This window comes from Olea europaea, unplaced genomic scaffold (assembly GCF_002742605.1).
Source record: "Olea europaea var. sylvestris unplaced genomic scaffold, O_europaea_v1 scaffold537, whole genome shotgun sequence".
Taxonomy (NCBI): domain Eukaryota; kingdom Viridiplantae; phylum Streptophyta; class Magnoliopsida; order Lamiales; family Oleaceae; genus Olea; species Olea europaea.
Genome location: NW_019263695.1, coordinates 519,692 through 538,506, shown reverse-complemented (window position 1 = coordinate 538,506; position 18,815 = coordinate 519,692). Strand labels below are relative to the sequence as shown.

The window sequence follows — 18,815 nt, the reverse complement described above, 5'->3', positions numbered from 1 at the left end:
TTTTATGCTACAATCCAAGTAGTCCCGCTTTCAATGCTCAGCTTATGGTTGCTTGGCCCCGGCTTGTTATCCAGCGGCGTGGCGGCTCTGGCAGTGGCACTGTCGTCATTCATGGTGGCGCTGCCGGAGTCGACACATTTGACGTCCAAACGGATCGCTTTCGGGCAAATTGTTGTGGTGTTTACCGTTGGTTGTTATGATAGTACGAATGTTAGTTACATGCACCCTTTATACGTTGCATCGAGTACTTTCCTTGGTGCTATGGCTTCCGTTTTAGCCTTATTGCTTCCATGCCCTTTGATGGCTTGCTATGAGGTATGCCACACTCGAAAACTTGAATTTGCCCACACAAACATGCGCACGTATTCTCATGCTCACTCTTCTAATTTATTAGGTTGAGTTTGAATCACCAAATTAGATCATAAAATGAATTAGTAAAAATTAGAGTAAATTGTGTTTGATTATAGTATTATATTAAGGTGAAAAACCTTTTTTTTTAGCACGCACGTAAAAAAAAAATTTGCACTATTAAATTTGTTATATAGTTTAGATCAGATACGATAAAAATAGTGTAGACTACTGATATTATTAGTTACTCTAATTTCATACTAAATACTTTATATGGTTTAATTTGGTGCACAAACGCAACTGTTTGTGCCAAATTGTTGTATTAACGTTGTTATAAATCTTAATCAATAAGTACGTACGAGAGATAGTTTAATGACTATTGAGTAGCGGCATGTATTAGATTAGAATTTGCTTCCATTAAATGTCAATACATTGTGCTCAATGTTTGGTCATTCTACTTTTGGGCGGATTGCAGTTTTAAAGGTTGTTTGATAAAACTTTTATTAAAATTTTATGAACTTTTATTTTAGTCTAACTTTAATTTAAATTGCACATTTCATGAAACGTACAAATTTTATCATTTCAACCACATATTTTATCAATTTTTTATTTTTTTATTTTTTTTAATCAAAATTTGCTAAAACTTTTGTCAAAATATATGTCAAACAATCCCTTTTATTCTAGTTATAAATAGTAGATCTCCAAAAATAAATAAATAGATAATAATAATAAAAATAAACCAAATGCAAAGGACATATGAATGATCTCTGAAGTAAATTCAACATGACAATAAAATACTTAGTTTAAAGTTTAAATTTTCAAAGAATATTCGAAACTTATTTGGTAGGGATTAAAATCAGATTTTTCATAGATTTTAATAAAAGTTAATAAAACGTGTGGTTGAAAAATTATGACTCCCTTGAAATATGTGGTTGAAATTAATTATTAATTTTGACTTAAATTAAAATCTAGATTCTGATCATTATTAAATAGGAGCTCGATTTATTTAAACTAGTCATCAACATGCACTCATCTATTTCTTTTTACACATCCTACACTTGTCTACTTTCATAAATAGACGATAAAAAGATTTAGAACTTGATTGAGTCCCATTTTCTCAACAAAATGCATTTTGAAATAGCATTTTAGTTTAGAATGTATAGTTAAAAAATAATGAAAGGTTTTGAATTTGCATATAACATTATTTTATTGAATGGTGTATGGTTAAAAATAAAATTTAGAAAAATGCATTTTGAAAATAATGAGAACCAAACAATGAAGCTTCAACTCAAATCCTTTATTAACTCTTATACTATATTGAATTATCTCATCTAAAATTACCCAATTTTCCAAGATAGAATACATTTATTTATTTAAAATAACCTTCAATAACTAAAATGTGATTTTGTCCATCCCCCCAGCACTGAATTTCAAGCAAAATTTTACATTGATTAATTTTATTTATTTTTATTTCAATTTGATTACTTTAATTTTATTTCTTTTTTAAATTTCACATACACAACCTGTTCGTCCCTGTCTAATCAGCTAACCAAATGAGAATTATGAATGCTGGGAAATGCTGTTCCAATTTGCACCTGACATGTTAGTTGCTAATATTCCTAATGCCGACAGGTACACAAATTGTGCAGAGTATATGCTGAAAATGGTTCAGAGAGGATGAATCTCTACTTGAAAGCTTTCAGTGCCCCCAACAATCAAGCCAAAATGGAACTTCTCTCTCAAGTCAAGCCATTTGCAGAAACCGGGAGCAAACTTTTGAATAGTATCAGAATCTTACAGGTAATTTGTCAGTAAGCTAAATCTGACATTAGGATAAAAATATGCTAGAATTTTGGTTTTTCGAATTACTTCTGAAATCGCTATTTTCTTCGACAGCCAGCGATGCAGTGGGAGAGACCTTGCAGCAGACACTGGAAACCCGATTTCAATCCAGGAGTGAGATTACAATCCGTGGAAATGCCAATGAGGGGAATAGAGAATGCTCTAATCTCTTCTGCAGCCTTTCCGGTGGGTGGGGTTCATCAAGAAGAGCTCTCTAAGGTCATACAAGGTGTGTCGATGCAGCTTGGTCTGAAAACAGAGCAGGCCAGATGTTTCTCGCCTTTCAATTCGATGACAGCACCCGAAGCAGCTGGAGTGGTGATGGAAAAGATTCTCTTGCCACTTGAATCGATGTCCATAATGAACAAGTCGGTCCTTTTCTTCTTCTCCTGCATAGAAATGTTCCTGGATGATTCGACTGTGAGACGAAAACAAGAGTCTTCTTTAGGTACTCGCATATCCCCTGTTGAAGTCCAAACTCAACAAGACCCTGCAGTGTTTGCCATCAGAAATGCCTTTAGAAGTTGGATCAAGAAGCTTATGGATAAAGAAAGATTGGTATTTGCATTCAAGTGTTCACTTTCTTTGGGGCTGGCTGTGCTATTTGGTTTGATGTTTAACAAAGAAAATGGGTGCTGGTCAGGTCTCACAATTGCCATCAGTTTTGTAACAGGAAGACATGCAGTGTTCACAATAGCAAATACCAGAGCACAAGGGACTGCAATTGGATCGGTCTACGGCGTTCTCTGTTGCTTTCTTTTCCAAAACTATGCAGAACTACGTTTCTTAGCCCTTGTTCCTTGGATCATTTTTACCGGCTTTCTGAGGCACAGTCGTATGTATGGCCAAACAGGAGGAACATCATCCGCCATAGGAGCATTATTGATACTGGGAAGAAAAAATTATGGGACTCCAAGTGAATTTGCCATTATCAGACTCACCGAGGTTCTAATTGGGCTATCTTGTTTCATTGTCGTAGAGCTTTTTATGCAGCCAACCAGAGCAGCCACTCTTGCAAAGAGTCATCTACATCAGAGCCTGATCACACTTCAAGATTGCATAAAACATATAGGTTTGTATTGTGGGCAAAAAGACCAGCCATCTTCAACATTTCATGAATTTAGAAAGAATCAAGAAAACCTGAAATCCCTTGTCGTTGAGCTGGAGAGATCCACAGCAGACGCAGACTCAGAACCTGATTTCTGGTATTTGCCCTTTCGTAGTTCTTGCTACCAGAAGCTCGTCGGATCTTTGTCAAATATAGTGGATGTATTGTACTTCATCATCTACAATTTGAAAATACTTTCAGAACTACCAGAGAGTTGCAGTGTTGCTCGCGGGGAACTACAGGAGAATTTAAATAATGCTATGGGAGATTTCCAGGAAACTTTAAGCTCGTCACTGCGATGTCTTGAAAAGGCCAGTTTGAGGGAGTCATCTGTAGTCTCTACAGAACCAGATGAGAAAACAATCCAAGAACTAGAGGAGGGAAAACTCCAAAACCAAAACTCGTTTAGTGATCCGATTATGGAGGATGGAGAGTCAAACAAGATTCTAAGGTACGCTGAGCATGCTGAAAAGGAGGATAATGAAGGCAAGAAAGACATTAGAGGAAGAATGGTTCTCTGTTCAGGTGCCTTGGGATTTTGCATCAGTATTTTGAGGAAAGAAATACAAGATTTTGAGATAGGCATAAAGGAACTAGCCCAATGGGAGTATCATTCAAGGCAATAGAAACTTTGATGTTTTTTCAGGGGACTTCGATGTAACACCAATGCAAAAGTAAATAGGGTGGCAGCGGTTGATAACTATAGGCAAATAACGATTTATAGTAGTACAGATAGCTAATGCCTCTTCAGTGGCACAAAATTAGATTGACATATATGAAAATAGTATGTATGCAATTGATATCAGAAGAAACTTATGAAAAATTAAAGAAGCACAGAACAAAGAAAAAATCTTATACAGGGGGGGAAATTATTGTTCTGAAGAATTATATTGTCCAAGATTATTATCTAATGCACTAGCGGTGAATCTTAATCACTGTCCAGGCAAAGATCTTACTACTTCAAATACACGTTTGTTAATGAAAATAACAAAAACGTCAACAAAGCTAAGTTGACATCACACACATACAACAGAAGATGCAAAAAAAAGCACCTCAATTGCCTTCATATTTAAGGTCAGCCACCACAAAATAATAAGCACCAGCACACATATAAAGATACCAAGAAATGCCAATTCTTTTAAACAGCGTTGATTTGAAGAGAGATGCTGCACGTACAGAGGGCTGTTTCACAGGCCCCTGCAGGGCAACACACATGGGACGGGGCCCCACAATTTTTTTTTTTAATCGATGTGGGACCTGCCTCGGTACAGTGTGAAGAGCTGCCCTGCACGTGGAAAAAAAAAGCTTCTTTCACTTAAAAGTTGACGGCGTATCTACTCACTAAAAGTAATCTTCCAAGTATCGGTCCACTCAACCAACAAATTGCCCTACTTGACCATGTCGAGTTGATCCTTTTCATCACAAACAATAGCATCCAAGAAAGATGATGCCATGGATATATCTTTTCAAAACAAGAGGTGCTCCCACACATTCATCCATCATTTCTCAAACACAGCATCCAAGAAAGCTGATGCCATGGAGAGAAACTAATCTCCTTGATCTTTTGTTTTGACAGTTTTATCAGGATATATCTTGCAAAGGGGGAACTAATTGGTGGTTAATGAAATATAAAACCCTTTAGAAAGTTGCAAAATATAAAATAAAAAATAAATCTAGAGAGAGGAATTGTGTTTTTGATTTATTTTCACAATGAATTCCTACAATATAGCAAATTCCCGCGCAATTGTTCGAACAGAGTAGAAATTTCAAGCAGGAATCAATCCAATACACGAGAGTAAATACATACATTTGCTTCAACAATTTAAACTAAAATTATGAAATTTTATTGATTTTCTAATGGCATTCCTGATGTTACAGCACACTGAGTTGAGGTAATTATTTTATGACCAGCAAAAGAATGAATCGCAAAAACTAAAGAGTATAACAAGATAGTTAAATAAACGGATTTCGCTAGTTCCAAGGATATATCTATACAATTTATTTGCATTTAACTAACAATAAAGAAACTGAACAGAAACCCAAAAACAAAAACATAGATTCCGATCGTCAAATGTAAAACCACAGGTGATTGGTGAATAACTGAGTATCTTACACGATGGCTAGAGGTGATGCGTCGTAGGCGAATGATTTCTGACCCGGGATATTTTGATTTCGTAGATGCTACGCCGTTTACGAATGAGTGAAGAAAATACGTCGTCGTTTCGGCAGGACAAATACAGAAGAAATAGAAAAGGCAAAATGCAAAAATTTTGTGGCTGCTGGGATTCGAGCCCAGGTCTCCACGGCCACAACGTGGAATTCTTACCACTAAACTACAGCCACAAGTGATTCTCATGCTACATACTTTAAAATAAATATTTTTTAAATCACTTACACTAAGAGCAGAAAAATAATTAAATAAATAATGGTTTGTTCTTTCGGAAAGGGAGAAAAAACTTGACCTTCTAAAATGATATTTATTAATACTTGGAGATGGGAAAATCAAAATTTTAGAAATGTACAAGTTAATCCACATGCTATTACTTCCCTACTTAGAAATGTTATATTACTTTAATCATCTAAATTATTTTTTCAAACTAGTTAGTTTGTTTCAATCTATTAAATACACTAACAAGAATATGTGACATGTCAAGTTGACTTGGAGTCCCATTTATACTACTACTTTGACAAACTACGTTAGAAAAAGTATCAATTGAAAAATGTTCACTTTTTAAATTTAGCACTAAATTGTCTATTATGCCCTTTATGAAAAAAGAAGCAATTTTTTTTTCAATTTGTTGCGGATTTCGAAAAGTACATTTCATGATAAGTTACATTAAAATGATGTTCTCGACATTTTAAATGTCATTCTCGATATTTGAATCCGGTTTATATTTTAAAAGTACACATATCAAATCAAAATATTAAAAATGCTCTCGACATTTCAAATATTGTTCTCGACATTTTAAATCTTTAGAATGACATTTCATTCCAAATATGACAATTCTCTATACTTGAAATGTAATTCTCAACGTTTCTGTGTTAATGAGAAAAATAACATTAATTGTTATTTGACATGTACATTTTTTAAATAAATATGGCAGATTATGTGTCAAAAATTTATTGACCAATAAATTTTTTGCAAAAATGTCAATTTATTGTCTTTGTGTGAAATCATAAATTGTTCATAGAGGTATTTTGATAAAAAAAAAATATTTCAAAATGAATATTTTTGCAAGGATTTGTGAAAGTGAACATTTTTACAAATGAACACGTGAAAGTGGACATTTCAAACAATTTCCTCTAAAATGAATTATTCTGAACTGTTGTCTAACCCTTGTCTTTTCATTGGGCTTTGTTTGATCCACAAAAAAAAAAAAAAAAAAAAATCTTAAATAGTGATTTGATATCATTTCAACTACACGTTTTTCAATAAAATAATACTACACGCAAATTCAAAACTTTGTCTCATTTTTTGACCATACATTCTCCATTTATCTACTAATACAAAATATATTCTTTCAAAATAATGTGGCTAAAACTAATTTAGCAAATCCCAATGTGCTGTAAGAAGTGGGAATAAATGCAATGGGAGTTTAATGCTTGAGAGTAATAATATTTGCCCCACAAATTTTATTTTTTAAACCATATTTTAAATGTATTTAAAATTTTCAACTCTTTCTCATTGTAATATTTATATACTTAATTTTTTCTCAATTGCTTATTTTCGACCTTTCATATCTTGTTCTTGATGATGATTTCTGTAGAATATGATTACGTACCTTCCAAGTGAAGGAAAAATACTTTATAATACTTTTACATTTATTCAATTTTAAAAAGTGATCGTCAAATAAGTATTTTATGTCCTTCCAATGAACTTTTTGTACAGAAATCATTATTAGAGATGAGATGCTCTAATTAATGAAATGTTGTGCATAAGATTGCATCGAAAAACTTTTTGGACTAAAAGTGTTACAATGTGCAAAGACTAAGAACTTTTGGAACATAAATCTAATATGAATATAATGACTCTAAAGTTTATTGACTTATTCCAAGTAAGTCCAAATAGCAATCTACTTTCTTGTCTGTTTTCAACTTATCAAAGTCAACCAACATTTCAGTTTAGTTTCCATATATCATTAAAATTACATAATTCAGAAGCTGATTTACATTTTCTTAAACATAATTCTAAGGCAATTTAAACACTGGGAGGGAAATAGGGTAAACGAATTAAGGGAGTCGAAAATGTTTACTTCAATTTCATGTAGACCGTTGACCATTTTGCCAAATTAGATCGTCAACTTTATATTTTTTCTCAACTTATAAGTCAGCCTAGCTATTGATGATCTGCGCCAACATCAAATTCATTTTTCAAAATTTTATACAATAACATAAACATTTCATCCATCCAAAACATTTTCTTCCTCTACCTAAATTTCTAGCTCGGCTATGAGATTAACTCGATATTGGACTGTTTTTGTGACCTCTAAAATTTCTTTGCTTGATCAAATTTGAATTTAGAAACATTCTTAAATAGTAAAATGGTTTAAATCCGATGAATGATCTACAAATAACTATAATTATTTTGTATAATTCCATTCTGAAATTGACATGTAATGACCATAGCAATAATGTAATAAATTAGTTACCTGGTAATATCATAATATTGGCTGGTTCGACGTCTTTTCACCTCTCTTCTTTGGGCACGAAACCTACGCCTAATTGCATTTTACAGAAATCAGCTGCAATAAAATTTCCAAGAAAACCATAATACTATTCACCCTTCAAAAAGGGGCTACGACTTTGGCCTTCCTAGTTGTCACCATTGTTACTTTTTAAAGTAAAGTAGATGTTACTTTCAGAATAAATAATATAATTATTATCACTTTAATCAATAAAAGAAACTTTTTCTCTAATACCTTTTTACTTATAAGTAAATTTTTTAAGATTGGTCGAACATGGACTTAGGGCATTTCCAACCATGACACCATTACACCATTTTGCACCATTTTTTGGTGCAAAGGTGCTCCAACCCAATACCAAACTTTGCACCATTTTGGTGCAAAATGGTGCAAGTGTAAAATGTTGGTGCAACACTATTCACTTTACACAATTTTTCATCAAAATGGTGCAAGTGTAAAATGTCCCTTTTGCCGTAATTTAACATTTCCCAAATAAATTTGTTTAGGGTATTTATGTTATTTGTGCTATATATGTTTTAATACAATAAATTATTATTCTTATTTTTATTAATATTAAGGATAAAATACATAAAATACGATTATTTATTAAAGTTAACATAAAATATATTAAATAGCGACATACATACGATAATCTAATTTTATTTTTAAAAAAAGGATACATAAGGATACATACATATAGTTGCTCGTCATAAATAAATCAAGGATAAAGAAACTCACATTGCACTTCAAAATGCATTAATCGATCATTTGTAGAATGAACATATGAATTCTGAGAATTAAATTGCAAAAATTTAGCGATTTTGTAATATCGCCTATCCAAATTCGAAATGCATTGCACTATGATTTCATATTTTCGTTGTTGTAGTATTTTTATTAATTGTTCTATTTTTTTTATATTTATTAATGAATTTAATCTTTTCCGTAATCTAACATAATTATTTATTTAGTAATTTATGTATTTATGAAATAATTAAATAAATAATATTTCAAATAAGTAAATTATAAAGAATAAAAAAAGGGAAGAAAATTGTTAAATACTGTTCATTTGATGTAATTTTTGGTGTAATAATTGGAGATGAATTTTAGCTAAGTGCAAGATTTGGTGCAAAATGGTGCAAAATTTGGTGAGGGTTGGAGATGGACAATGGAAAAAACTGTCCTATTTTCTGGGAATAACATTGTCAACATCACAATAGGATTTTTTTTTTTTTAACATTAAGTTTTTGAAAAGTTAATTAAATTAATCTTCCTGGTTAATAAATATATTCTCCCCAATAAATACCCCTCCAGGCTCCAGTTTCTTGTTATTTTTTTTGACACTGTTCTTTTTGGTTTTGTCAAGTGGTATACAGATAGATATTCACAACTCTCCCTCCTCTGTTTTTAAGTTTCAAGGCCAATGGCAAGTACAGTGGCGGAGCGTGGCCGGATTATATGGCGCATGCGGCTCCACTCTGCTTTTAGGGCCGCCTTGGCATGCGTCATAGTGGGTGGCACCACCCTCTACGGCCCAGAATCAGTCAGAAAAAAAATAAAGTTCCCAGCTTTCTGTTACTTAACAGCCGTACTAATAGTGGGTGATGCCACACTTGGTGACACACTAAGAGGCTTCTGGCATGCATTTTATGCTACAATCCAAGTAGTCCCGCTTTCAATGCTCAGCTTATGGTTGCTTGGCCCCGGCTTGTTATCCAGCGGCGTGGCAGCTCTGGCAGTGGCACTGTCGTCATTCCTGGTGGTGCTGCCGGAGTCGACACATTTGACGTCCAAACGGATCGCTTTCGGGCAAATTGTTGTGGCGTTTACCGTTGGTTGTTATGATAGTACGAATGTTAGTTACATGCACCCTTTATACGTTGCATCGAGTACTTTCCTCGGTGCTATGGCTTCCGTTTTAGCCTTATTGCTTCCATGCCCTTTGATGGCTTGCTATGAGGTATGCCACACTCGAAAACTTGAATTTGCCCACACAAACATGCGCACGTATTCTCATGCTCACTCTTCTAATTTATTAGGTTGAGTTTGAATCACCAAATTAGATCATATAATGAATTAGTAAAAATTAGAGTAAATTGTGTTTGATTATAGTATTATATTAAGGTGAAAAACCTTTTTTTTTAGCACGCACGTAAAAAAAAAAAATTGCACTATTAAATTTGTTATATAGTTTAGATCAGATACGATAAAAATAGTATAGACTACTGATATTATTAGTTACTCTAATTTCATACTAAATACTTTATATGGTTTAATTTGGTGCACAAACGCAACTGTTTGTGCCAAATTTGTATTAAGGTTGTTATAAATCTTAATCAATAAGTACGTACGAGAGATAGTTTAATGACTATTGAGTAGCGGCATGTATTAGATTAGAATTTGCTTCCATTAAATGTCAATACATTGTGCTCAATGTTTGGTCATTCTACTTTTGGGCGGATTGCAGTTTTAAAGGTTGTTTGATAAAACTTTTATTAAAATTTTATGAACTTTTAATTTAGTCTAACTTTAATTTTAATTGCACATTTCATGAAATGAAGAAATTTTTATCAACATTTCAACCACATATTTTATCATTTTTTTTAATCAAAATTTGCTAAAACTTTTATTAAAATATTTGTCAAACAATCCCTTTTATTCTAGTTATAAATAGTAGATCTCCAAAAATAAATAAATAAATAAATAGATAGATAATAAAAATAAAAATAAACCAAATGCAAAGGACATATGAATGATCTCTGAAGTAAATTCAACATGACAATAAAATACTTAGTTTAAAGTTTAAATTTTCAAAGAATATTTGATCCTTATTTGGTAGGGATTAAAATCAGATTTTTAATAGATTTTAATAAAAGTCAATAAAATGTGTGGTTGAAAAATTATGACTCTCTTGAAATATGTGATTGAAATTAATTGTTAATTTTGACTTAAATTAAAATCTAGATTATAATCATTATTAAATAGGAGCTCGATTCATTTAAACTAGTCATCAACATGCACTCATCTATTTCTTTTTACACATCCTACACTTGCCTACTTTCATAAATAGACGATAAAAAGATTTAGAACCTGATCGAGTCCCATTTTCTCAACAAAATGCATTTTGAAATAGCATTTTAGTTTAGAATGTATAGTTAAAAAATAATGAAAGGTTTTGAATTTGCATATAACATTATTTTATTGAATGGTGTATGATTAAAAATAAAATTTAGAAAAATGCATTTTGAAAATAATGAGAACCAAACAATGAAGCTTCAACTCAAATCCTTTATTAACTCTTATACTATATTGAATTATCTCATCTAAAATTACCCAATTTTCCAAGATAGAATACATTTATTTATTTAAAATAACCTTCAATAACTAAAATGTGATTTTGTCCATCCCCCCAGCACTGAATTTCAAGCAAAATTTTACATTGATTAATTTTATTTATTTTTATTTCAATTTGATTACTTTAATTTTATTTCTTTTTTAAATTTCACATACACAACCTGTTCGTCCCTGTCTAATCAGCTAACCAAATGAGAATTATGAATGCTGGGAAATGCTGTTCCAATTTGCACCTGACATGTTAGTTGCTAATATTCCTAATGCCGACAGGTACACAAATTGTGCAGAGTATATGCTGAAAATGGTTCAGAGAGGATGAATCTCTACTTGAAAGCTTTCAGTGCCCCCAACAATCAAGCCAAAATGGAACTTCTCTCTCAAGTCAAGCCATTTGCAGAAACCGGGAGCAAACTTTTGAATAGTATCAGAATCTTACAGGTAATTTGTCAGTAAGCTAAATCTGACATTAGGATAAAAATATGCTAGAATTTTGGTTTTTCGAATTACTTCTGAAATCGCTATTTTCTTCGACAGCCAGCGATGCAGTGGGAGAGACCTTGCAGCAGACACTGGAAACCCGATTTCAATCCAGGAGTGAGATTACAATCCGTGGAAATGCCAATGAGGGGAATAGAGAATGCTCTAATCTCTTCTGCAGCCTTTCCGGTGGGTGGGGTTCATCAAGAAGAGCTCTCTAAGGTCATACAAGGTGTGTCGATGCAGCTTGGTCTGAAAACAGAGCAGGCCAGATGTTTCTCGCCTTTCAATTCGATGACAGCACCCGAAGCAGCTGGAGTGGTGATGGAAAAGATTCTCTTGCCACTTGAATCGATGTCCATAATGAACAAGTCGGTCCTTTTCTTCTTCTCCTGCATAGAAATGTTCCTGGATGATTCGACTGTGAGACGAAAACAAGAGTCTTCTTTAGGTACTCGCATATCCCCTGTTGAAGTCCAAACTCAACAAGACCCTGCAGTGTTTGCCATCAGAAATGCCTTTAGAAGTTGGATCAAGAAGCTTATGGATAAAGAAAGATTGGTATTTGCATTCAAGTGTTCACTTTCTTTGGGGCTGGCTGTGCTATTTGGTTTGATGTTTAACAAAGAAAATGGGTGCTGGTCAGGTCTCACAATTGCCATCAGTTTTGTAACAGGAAGACATGCAGTGTTCACAATAGCAAATACCAGAGCACAAGGGACTGCAATTGGATCGGTCTACGGCGTTCTCTGTTGCTTTCTTTTCCAAAACTATGCAGAACTACGTTTCTTAGCCCTTGTTCCTTGGATCATTTTTACCGGCTTTCTGAGGCACAGTCGTATGTATGGCCAAACAGGAGGAACATCATCCGCCATAGGAGCATTATTGATACTGGGAAGAAAAAATTATGGGACTCCAAGTGAATTTGCCATTATCAGACTCACCGAGGTTCTAATTGGGCTATCTTGTTTCATTGTCGTAGAGCTTTTTATGCAGCCAACCAGAGCAGCCACTCTTGCAAAGAGTCATCTACATCAGAGCCTGATCACACTTCAAGATTGCATAAAACATATAGGTTTGTATTGTGGGCAAAAAGACCAGCCATCTTCAACATTTCATGAATTTAGAAAGAATCAAGAAAACCTGAAATCCCTTGTCGTTGAGCTGGAGAGATCCACAGCAGACGCAGACTCAGAACCTGATTTCTGGTATTTGCCCTTTCGTAGTTCTTGCTACCAGAAGCTCGTCGGATCTTTGTCAAATATAGTGGATGTATTGTACTTCATCATCTACAATTTGAAAATACTTTCAGAACTACCAGAGAGTTGCAGTGTTGCTCGCGGGGAACTACAGGAGAATTTAAATAATGCTATGGGAGATTTCCAGGAAACTTTAAGCTCGTCACTGCGATGTCTTGAAAAGGCCAGTTTGAGGGAGTCATCTGTAGTCTCTACAGAACCAGATGAGAAAACAATCCAAGAACTAGAGGAGGGAAAACTCCAAAACCAAAACTCGTTTAGTGATCCGATTATGGAGGATGGAGAGTCAAACAAGATTCTAAGGTACGCTGAGCATGCTGAAAAGGAGGATAATGAAGGCAAGAAAGACATTAGAGGAAGAATGGTTCTCTGTTCAGGTGCCTTGGGATTTTGCATCAGTATTTTGAGGAAAGAAATACAAGATTTTGAGATAGGCATAAAGGAACTAGCCCAATGGGAGTATCATTCAAGGCAATAGAAACTTTGATGTTTTTTCAGGGGACTTTGATGTAACACCAATGCAAAAGTAAATAGGGTGGCAGCGGTTGATAACTATAGGCAAATAACGATTTATAGTAGTACAGATAGCTAATGCCTCTTCAGTGGCACAAAATTAGATTGACATATATGAAAATAGTATGTATGCAATTGATATCAGAAGAAACTTATGAAAAATTAAAGAAGCACAGAACAAAGAAAAAATCTTATACAGGGGGGGAAATTATTGTTCTGAAGAATTATATTGTCCAAGATTATTATCTAATGCACTAGCGGTGAATCTTAATCACTGTCCAGGCAAAGATCTTACTACTTCAAATACACGTTTGTTAATGAAAATAACAAAAACGTCAACAAAGCTAAGTTGACATCACACACATACAACAGAAGATGCAAAAAAAAGCACCTCAATTGCCTTCATATTTAAGGTCAGCCACCACAAAATAATAAGCACCAGCACACATATAAAGATACCAAGAAATGCCAATTCTTTTAAACAGCGTTGATTTGAAGAGAGATGCTGCACGTACAGAGGGCTGTTTCACAGGCCCCTGCAGGGCAACACACATGGGACGGGGCCCCACAATTTTTTTTTTTAATCGATGTGGGACCTGCCTCGGTACAGTGTGAAGAGCTGCCCTGCACGTGGAAAAAAAAAGCTTCTTTCACTTAAAAGTTGACGGAGTATCTACTCACTAAAAGTAATCTTCCAAGTATCGGTCCACTCAACCAACAAATTGCCCTACTTGACCATGTCGAGTTGATCCTTTTCATCACAAACAATAGCATCCAAGAAAGATGATGCCATGGATATATCTTTTCAAAACAAGAGGTGCTCCCACACATTCATCCATCATTTCTCAAACACAGCATCCAAGAAAGCTGATGCCATGGAGAGAAACTAATCTCCTTGATCTTTTGTTTTGACAGTTTTATCAGGATATATCTTGCAAAGGGGGAACTAATTGGTGGTTAATGAAATATAAAACCCTTTAGAAAGTTGCAAAATATAAAATAAAAAATAAATCTAGAGAGAGGAATTGTGTTTTTGATTTATTTTCACAATGAATTCCTACAATATAGCAAATTCCCGCGCAATTGTTCGAACAGAGTAGAAATTTCAAGCAGGAATCAATCCAATACACGAGAGTAAATACATACATTTGCTTCAACAATTTAAACTAAAATTATGAAATTTTATTGATTTTCTAATGGCATTCCTGATGTTACAGCACACTGAGTTGAGGTAATTATTTTATGACCAGCAAAAGAATGAATCGCAAAAACTAAAGAGTATAACAAGATAGTTAAATAAACGGATTTCGCTAGTTCCAAGGATATATCTATACAATTTATTTGCATTTAACTAACAATAAAGAAACTGAACAGAAACCCAAAAACAAAAACATAGATTCCGATCGTCAAATGTAAAACCACAGGTGATTGGTGAATAACTGAGTATCTTACACGATGGCTAGAGGTGATGCGTCGTAGGCGAATGATTTCTGACCCGGGATATTTTGATTTCGTAGATGCTACGCCGTTTACGAATGAGTGAAGAAAATACGTCGTCGTTTCGGCAGGACAAATACAGAAGAAATAGAAAAGGCAAAATGCAAAAATTTTGTGGCTGCTGGGATTCGAGCCCAGGTCTCCACGGCCACAACGTGGAATTCTTACCACTAAACTACAGCCACAAGTGATTCTCATGCTACCTAATATTTTTTAAATCATTTACACTAAGAGCAGAAAAATAATTAAATAAATAATGGTTTGTTCTTTCGGAAAGGGAGAAAAAACTTGACCTTCTAAAATGATATTTATTAATACTTGGAGATGGGAAAATCAAAATTTTAGAAATGTACAACTTAATCCACATGCTATTACTTCCCTACTTAGAAATGTTATATTACTTTAATCATCTAAATTATTTTTTCAAACTAGTTAGTTTGTTTCAATCTATTAAATACACTAACAAGAATATGTGACATGTCAAGTTGACTTGGAGTCCCATTTATACTCCTACTTTGACAAACTACGTTAGAAAAACTTTTCAAGTTATGGCGCAAAGCAATGGTAGAAGTTGGATTGTAAGAAAAATAAATGAGATGATTAACTTTAAGCTTCAAAGCACGTTATGAACTATTAAGTCACTTTTCTTGAGACATTGTTTGCCCTCACTATATCGTGATGCACACATAAATGCAAATACACCTTGAGAATGGAACCGAATATGTTGTTTGCGTCATGCACTAACGTTAATAACTAAACACCAAAGAGAAAAATAAAGTCCTTGTTTGAGTCACATTATTTTCATAAGAATGCATTTTTGAATAGTATATTGATGAAAAATCGTGGTTAAAAATTAAAGAAATATTTTGAATTTGCATGTAATATTATTTTATTGAAAATGTGTAATTAAAATAATATCAAATTACTATTTAAAAATATATTTTTTTAAAAGAATGTGGATCAAACATGACCAAAGTGAAAAGAAATTATTTGAGTTTTTTCTTTCCCCTCATAATCAAGCTTTATTTTGAAGATTTGTAATTTCATGATATTGGTTAAAACGATTGTTAGTTCACATAAAGGTTTAAGAAAATCATGAGCCCCCTAATGTGAGGAGTTTGTTAATCGAAATTCTCAACCTCTATTTGTACAACTAGCAAAATTCAAGGTTTAATGGATGCTGGATCTAGAGCTGTTGCTTGTTGCTTATAACGAGGTAACAAATTATATAATATTATTTAATTTTAGTGATTAAAAAGGTCACAATAATACTTCGTGACCAATTTAAAATTTAATTTAAATTTCAGTGACCATTTGGTGAAATTAACTAATCGAAGGCACTCCGTACTCACCAGACGAAGTATAAAATAGTAGGAAAATGCCAAATAACCACATTTGTTGACACAAGGGATGACACATCTCTCACGATCGAGGTGTGAGTCCCGAGCCAATAAAATAAGGAGGATGCTAGGTGTACATTATGGTATCCATAATGGGTGCTATAATGTACAAGTAGATAAATCCATAAAATAATGTCGACCTCCTTATGTGAGTGTGATGTGTCAATCGATGTATTAACAAATGTGGTCGCGTAGCATGACCCAAAATAGTATCGTGAAATCAATTACAAATATGGATTGCCGTGAATTCATGCGTCGCGACCGTAGTTGTAGCCATTCTGAGCCACTCCCGCCCGTCATCGCTACACCGCCTCCTCTTCCTAAGCCTTGTACCCAGCGATTCAAATCTCGAGATCCTAGCGATCCGCCGCCTATGCCTACTTCCAAAGCTATAGCTACGAGCACAACCCCTCCGTGCTCTACTTTGACTCCTTATAAACTCGTAGATGACAGCAACAAAAACAAGAAAAGTAACGCTCCAAAGTCCAACTTTCAGAAAACAGTAAGTTTGAATCACGAAACATTATGCCATTTTGTACATCATCATAATAATTTCTTAATTTTTCTTGGGAAAATGTGGAGGTATGTTTGGCTGATTGTTGGTTGGTTAAGGCGGAACTAGACTCAAAAGGGAAACGACTTGCCGTTGCTGGAATAGCTTCTCGAGAGTACTTATGTTGGTTTTTTGTTTATTGTCTATAGCATACTTTTCTAATTAGCTGAAATTTTAGCAAATTGCGTTTTCCTTTTGCCACTCGGTGTTCAATAAAAAGTTTATTTTCCGAGTGAATATTATAATTATACATTTCTACAAGAATAGGGGATAGGAAATCGTCAATTTTAAGTCATTTCAAGTTCTTTTGATTCCAAGGAAATTGTAAATTTTATTAGGTTTTACAAACTAAAATCGTCACTTGTAAAGTATCCTCATGCTGTTGACATGCTTCTTATGTTTGATACGAGGATCAAATGGGTGGATTTATGAATGTTGCTTATATACAATCTGTTTCCCCCATTGGAAGACCACATGTTTATTTCCAAATCCTTGCCTCTAAAGTTTAGAAGATGCACATTACTATATCCACCACAAGTATGAAGCATTGATGCAGCCAAAATTTTTGGAACAATGAACGCTCCTAACATCACGTTAATTCTTAAAATACCCACGAATTTTAGAAATAGGTTTGTTCAGCCCATGTTTGTCAAAAATTATCGTTTTGTTTAATCCCCATTTTAAGAGAAATAATGCATTTTGAATAGTAGATTGATGGAAAATGTGTGGTTAAAAATTAAAAAAAAAAGTTTTGGATTTGTGTGCAATATTATTTTATTAAAAAAAATGTGGTTGAAAATGAGTTTTGGAAAAATGAATTTTTAAAATAATAAGAATCAAATATGGGCTATAATTGCTTATAATTTAGTCAAACTTTAATATTATCCACACATTTTGTATGACACTCTATTTCTACCTACTTTTTAACCACACGACATTGTTCTATAGCATTGATAGTTGATCTTTGCTATTAGCAGAACTCAATCAATGTTTATCCAAATTTTTGGTTGAACTGTCAATTTAAGTTTTTGTCATATTGAATAACCTCTCTATTGTCAAACTTACCCTGCAAAAGCAAACAAAATAAGAAAACAGACAAGATTTTTTAGGCAACCTTAATCTTCACCACGCTACCTCACTCATTGCAGATCAGATTCATGATTTTCATCAAAGGCGTCACTCGTGCAAAATTTCTATAAGTATGTAACAAAGAAATTTTAACTTAGGACCTTTATATGTTCTAATATCACGTTAAACGTCATCTAGGACATGAACATCAAAATAGGCAAACACGATCTATTTATTTACGTATATTTATCAACTTTACCAAAGCATATCAACAGTCATAGAATAGTACCACCCACCCTACCCAAAAGATAAATCTTAAACCTTGAAAATATATTAAAACAAAACCATCGATTTTGATTGCGATTGACTCTTTTAATTTTCGGTTTTTTGATTAAACTCGACTCATCGCATACCAAAATATAAACCTAATTAAATGGTTTTGTCAGCCGATCCGACCCACTAAGCCCAAAAGAACTAGTGGATCTTGTCCATAGGGTACAAGGCATGCCACTCTAAGGATCCGTTTGATTGTAAAGGTGAAAAAGACAAGCTAATTTCATGTAAATTGGAAAAGAAGACTCCACCAAAATCATATGAATGCATTTTCCACTCAATTGGTCAAAAATAGCTTTAAGTATTTGTGCCATGGAATTCGAACTTCATTTTCACTTTCGTATCAAATAACTAAAGCAAAAGACGAATTCCTCAAATGTGACA

The 18,815-nt window shown here is 33.7% G+C and overlaps 2 protein-coding genes, 2 long non-coding RNA genes and 2 other non-coding genes across 7 annotated transcripts; 2 read left to right on the top strand and 4 right to left on the bottom strand.

The window, feature by feature from the left end:
- Positions 1 to 6: 6 nt before the first annotated feature.
- On the top strand, positions 7 to 5,088 carry LOC111388922. The gene is made up of 3 exons (XM_023013751.1): positions 7 to 315; positions 1,981 to 2,148; positions 2,245 to 5,088. Exons 1-3 carry the CDS (start codon positions 34 to 36, stop codon positions 3,922 to 3,924), a joined length of 2,130 nt encoding a protein of 709 aa, XP_022869519.1. The 5' UTR covers positions 7 to 33; the 3' UTR covers positions 3,925 to 5,088.
- LOC111388923 lies at positions 2,999 to 5,524 on the bottom strand. Its single transcript, XR_002701653.1, has 3 exons — positions 5,412 to 5,524; positions 3,331 to 3,476; positions 2,999 to 3,216 (listed from the first exon to the last, which is right to left on the bottom strand). It is a non-coding gene; the product is annotated as an uncharacterized LOC111388923 (long non-coding RNA).
- Positions 5,525 to 5,569: 45 nt separating this feature from the next.
- Positions 5,570 to 5,641, bottom strand: TRNAH-GUG. The gene has a single exon. It is a non-coding gene; the product is annotated as a tRNA-His (tRNA).
- Positions 5,642 to 9,328: 3,687 nt separating this feature from the next.
- LOC111388916 lies at positions 9,329 to 14,709 on the top strand. The gene is made up of 3 exons (XM_023013741.1): positions 9,329 to 9,937; positions 11,602 to 11,769; positions 11,866 to 14,709. The coding sequence occupies exons 1-3, from the start codon at positions 9,401 to 9,403 to the stop codon at positions 13,543 to 13,545; spliced, it is 2,385 nt and encodes a 794-aa protein (XP_022869509.1). The 5' UTR covers positions 9,329 to 9,400; the 3' UTR covers positions 13,546 to 14,709.
- LOC111388917 lies at positions 12,620 to 15,147 on the bottom strand. 2 transcript variants are annotated; one of them, XR_002701651.1, is made up of 3 exons: positions 15,033 to 15,145; positions 12,952 to 13,097; positions 12,620 to 12,837 (listed from the first exon to the last, which is right to left on the bottom strand). It is a non-coding gene; the product is annotated as an uncharacterized LOC111388917 (long non-coding RNA). The 2 variants fall into 2 exon arrangements; XR_002701652.1 differs by having other exon boundaries at positions 12,766 to 12,858; positions 15,033 to 15,147.
- A 43-nt stretch (positions 15,148 to 15,190) lies between these two features.
- TRNAH-GUG lies at positions 15,191 to 15,262 on the bottom strand. Its single transcript has one exon. It is a non-coding gene; the product is annotated as a tRNA-His (tRNA).
- Positions 15,263 to 18,815: the final 3,553 nt, after the last annotated feature.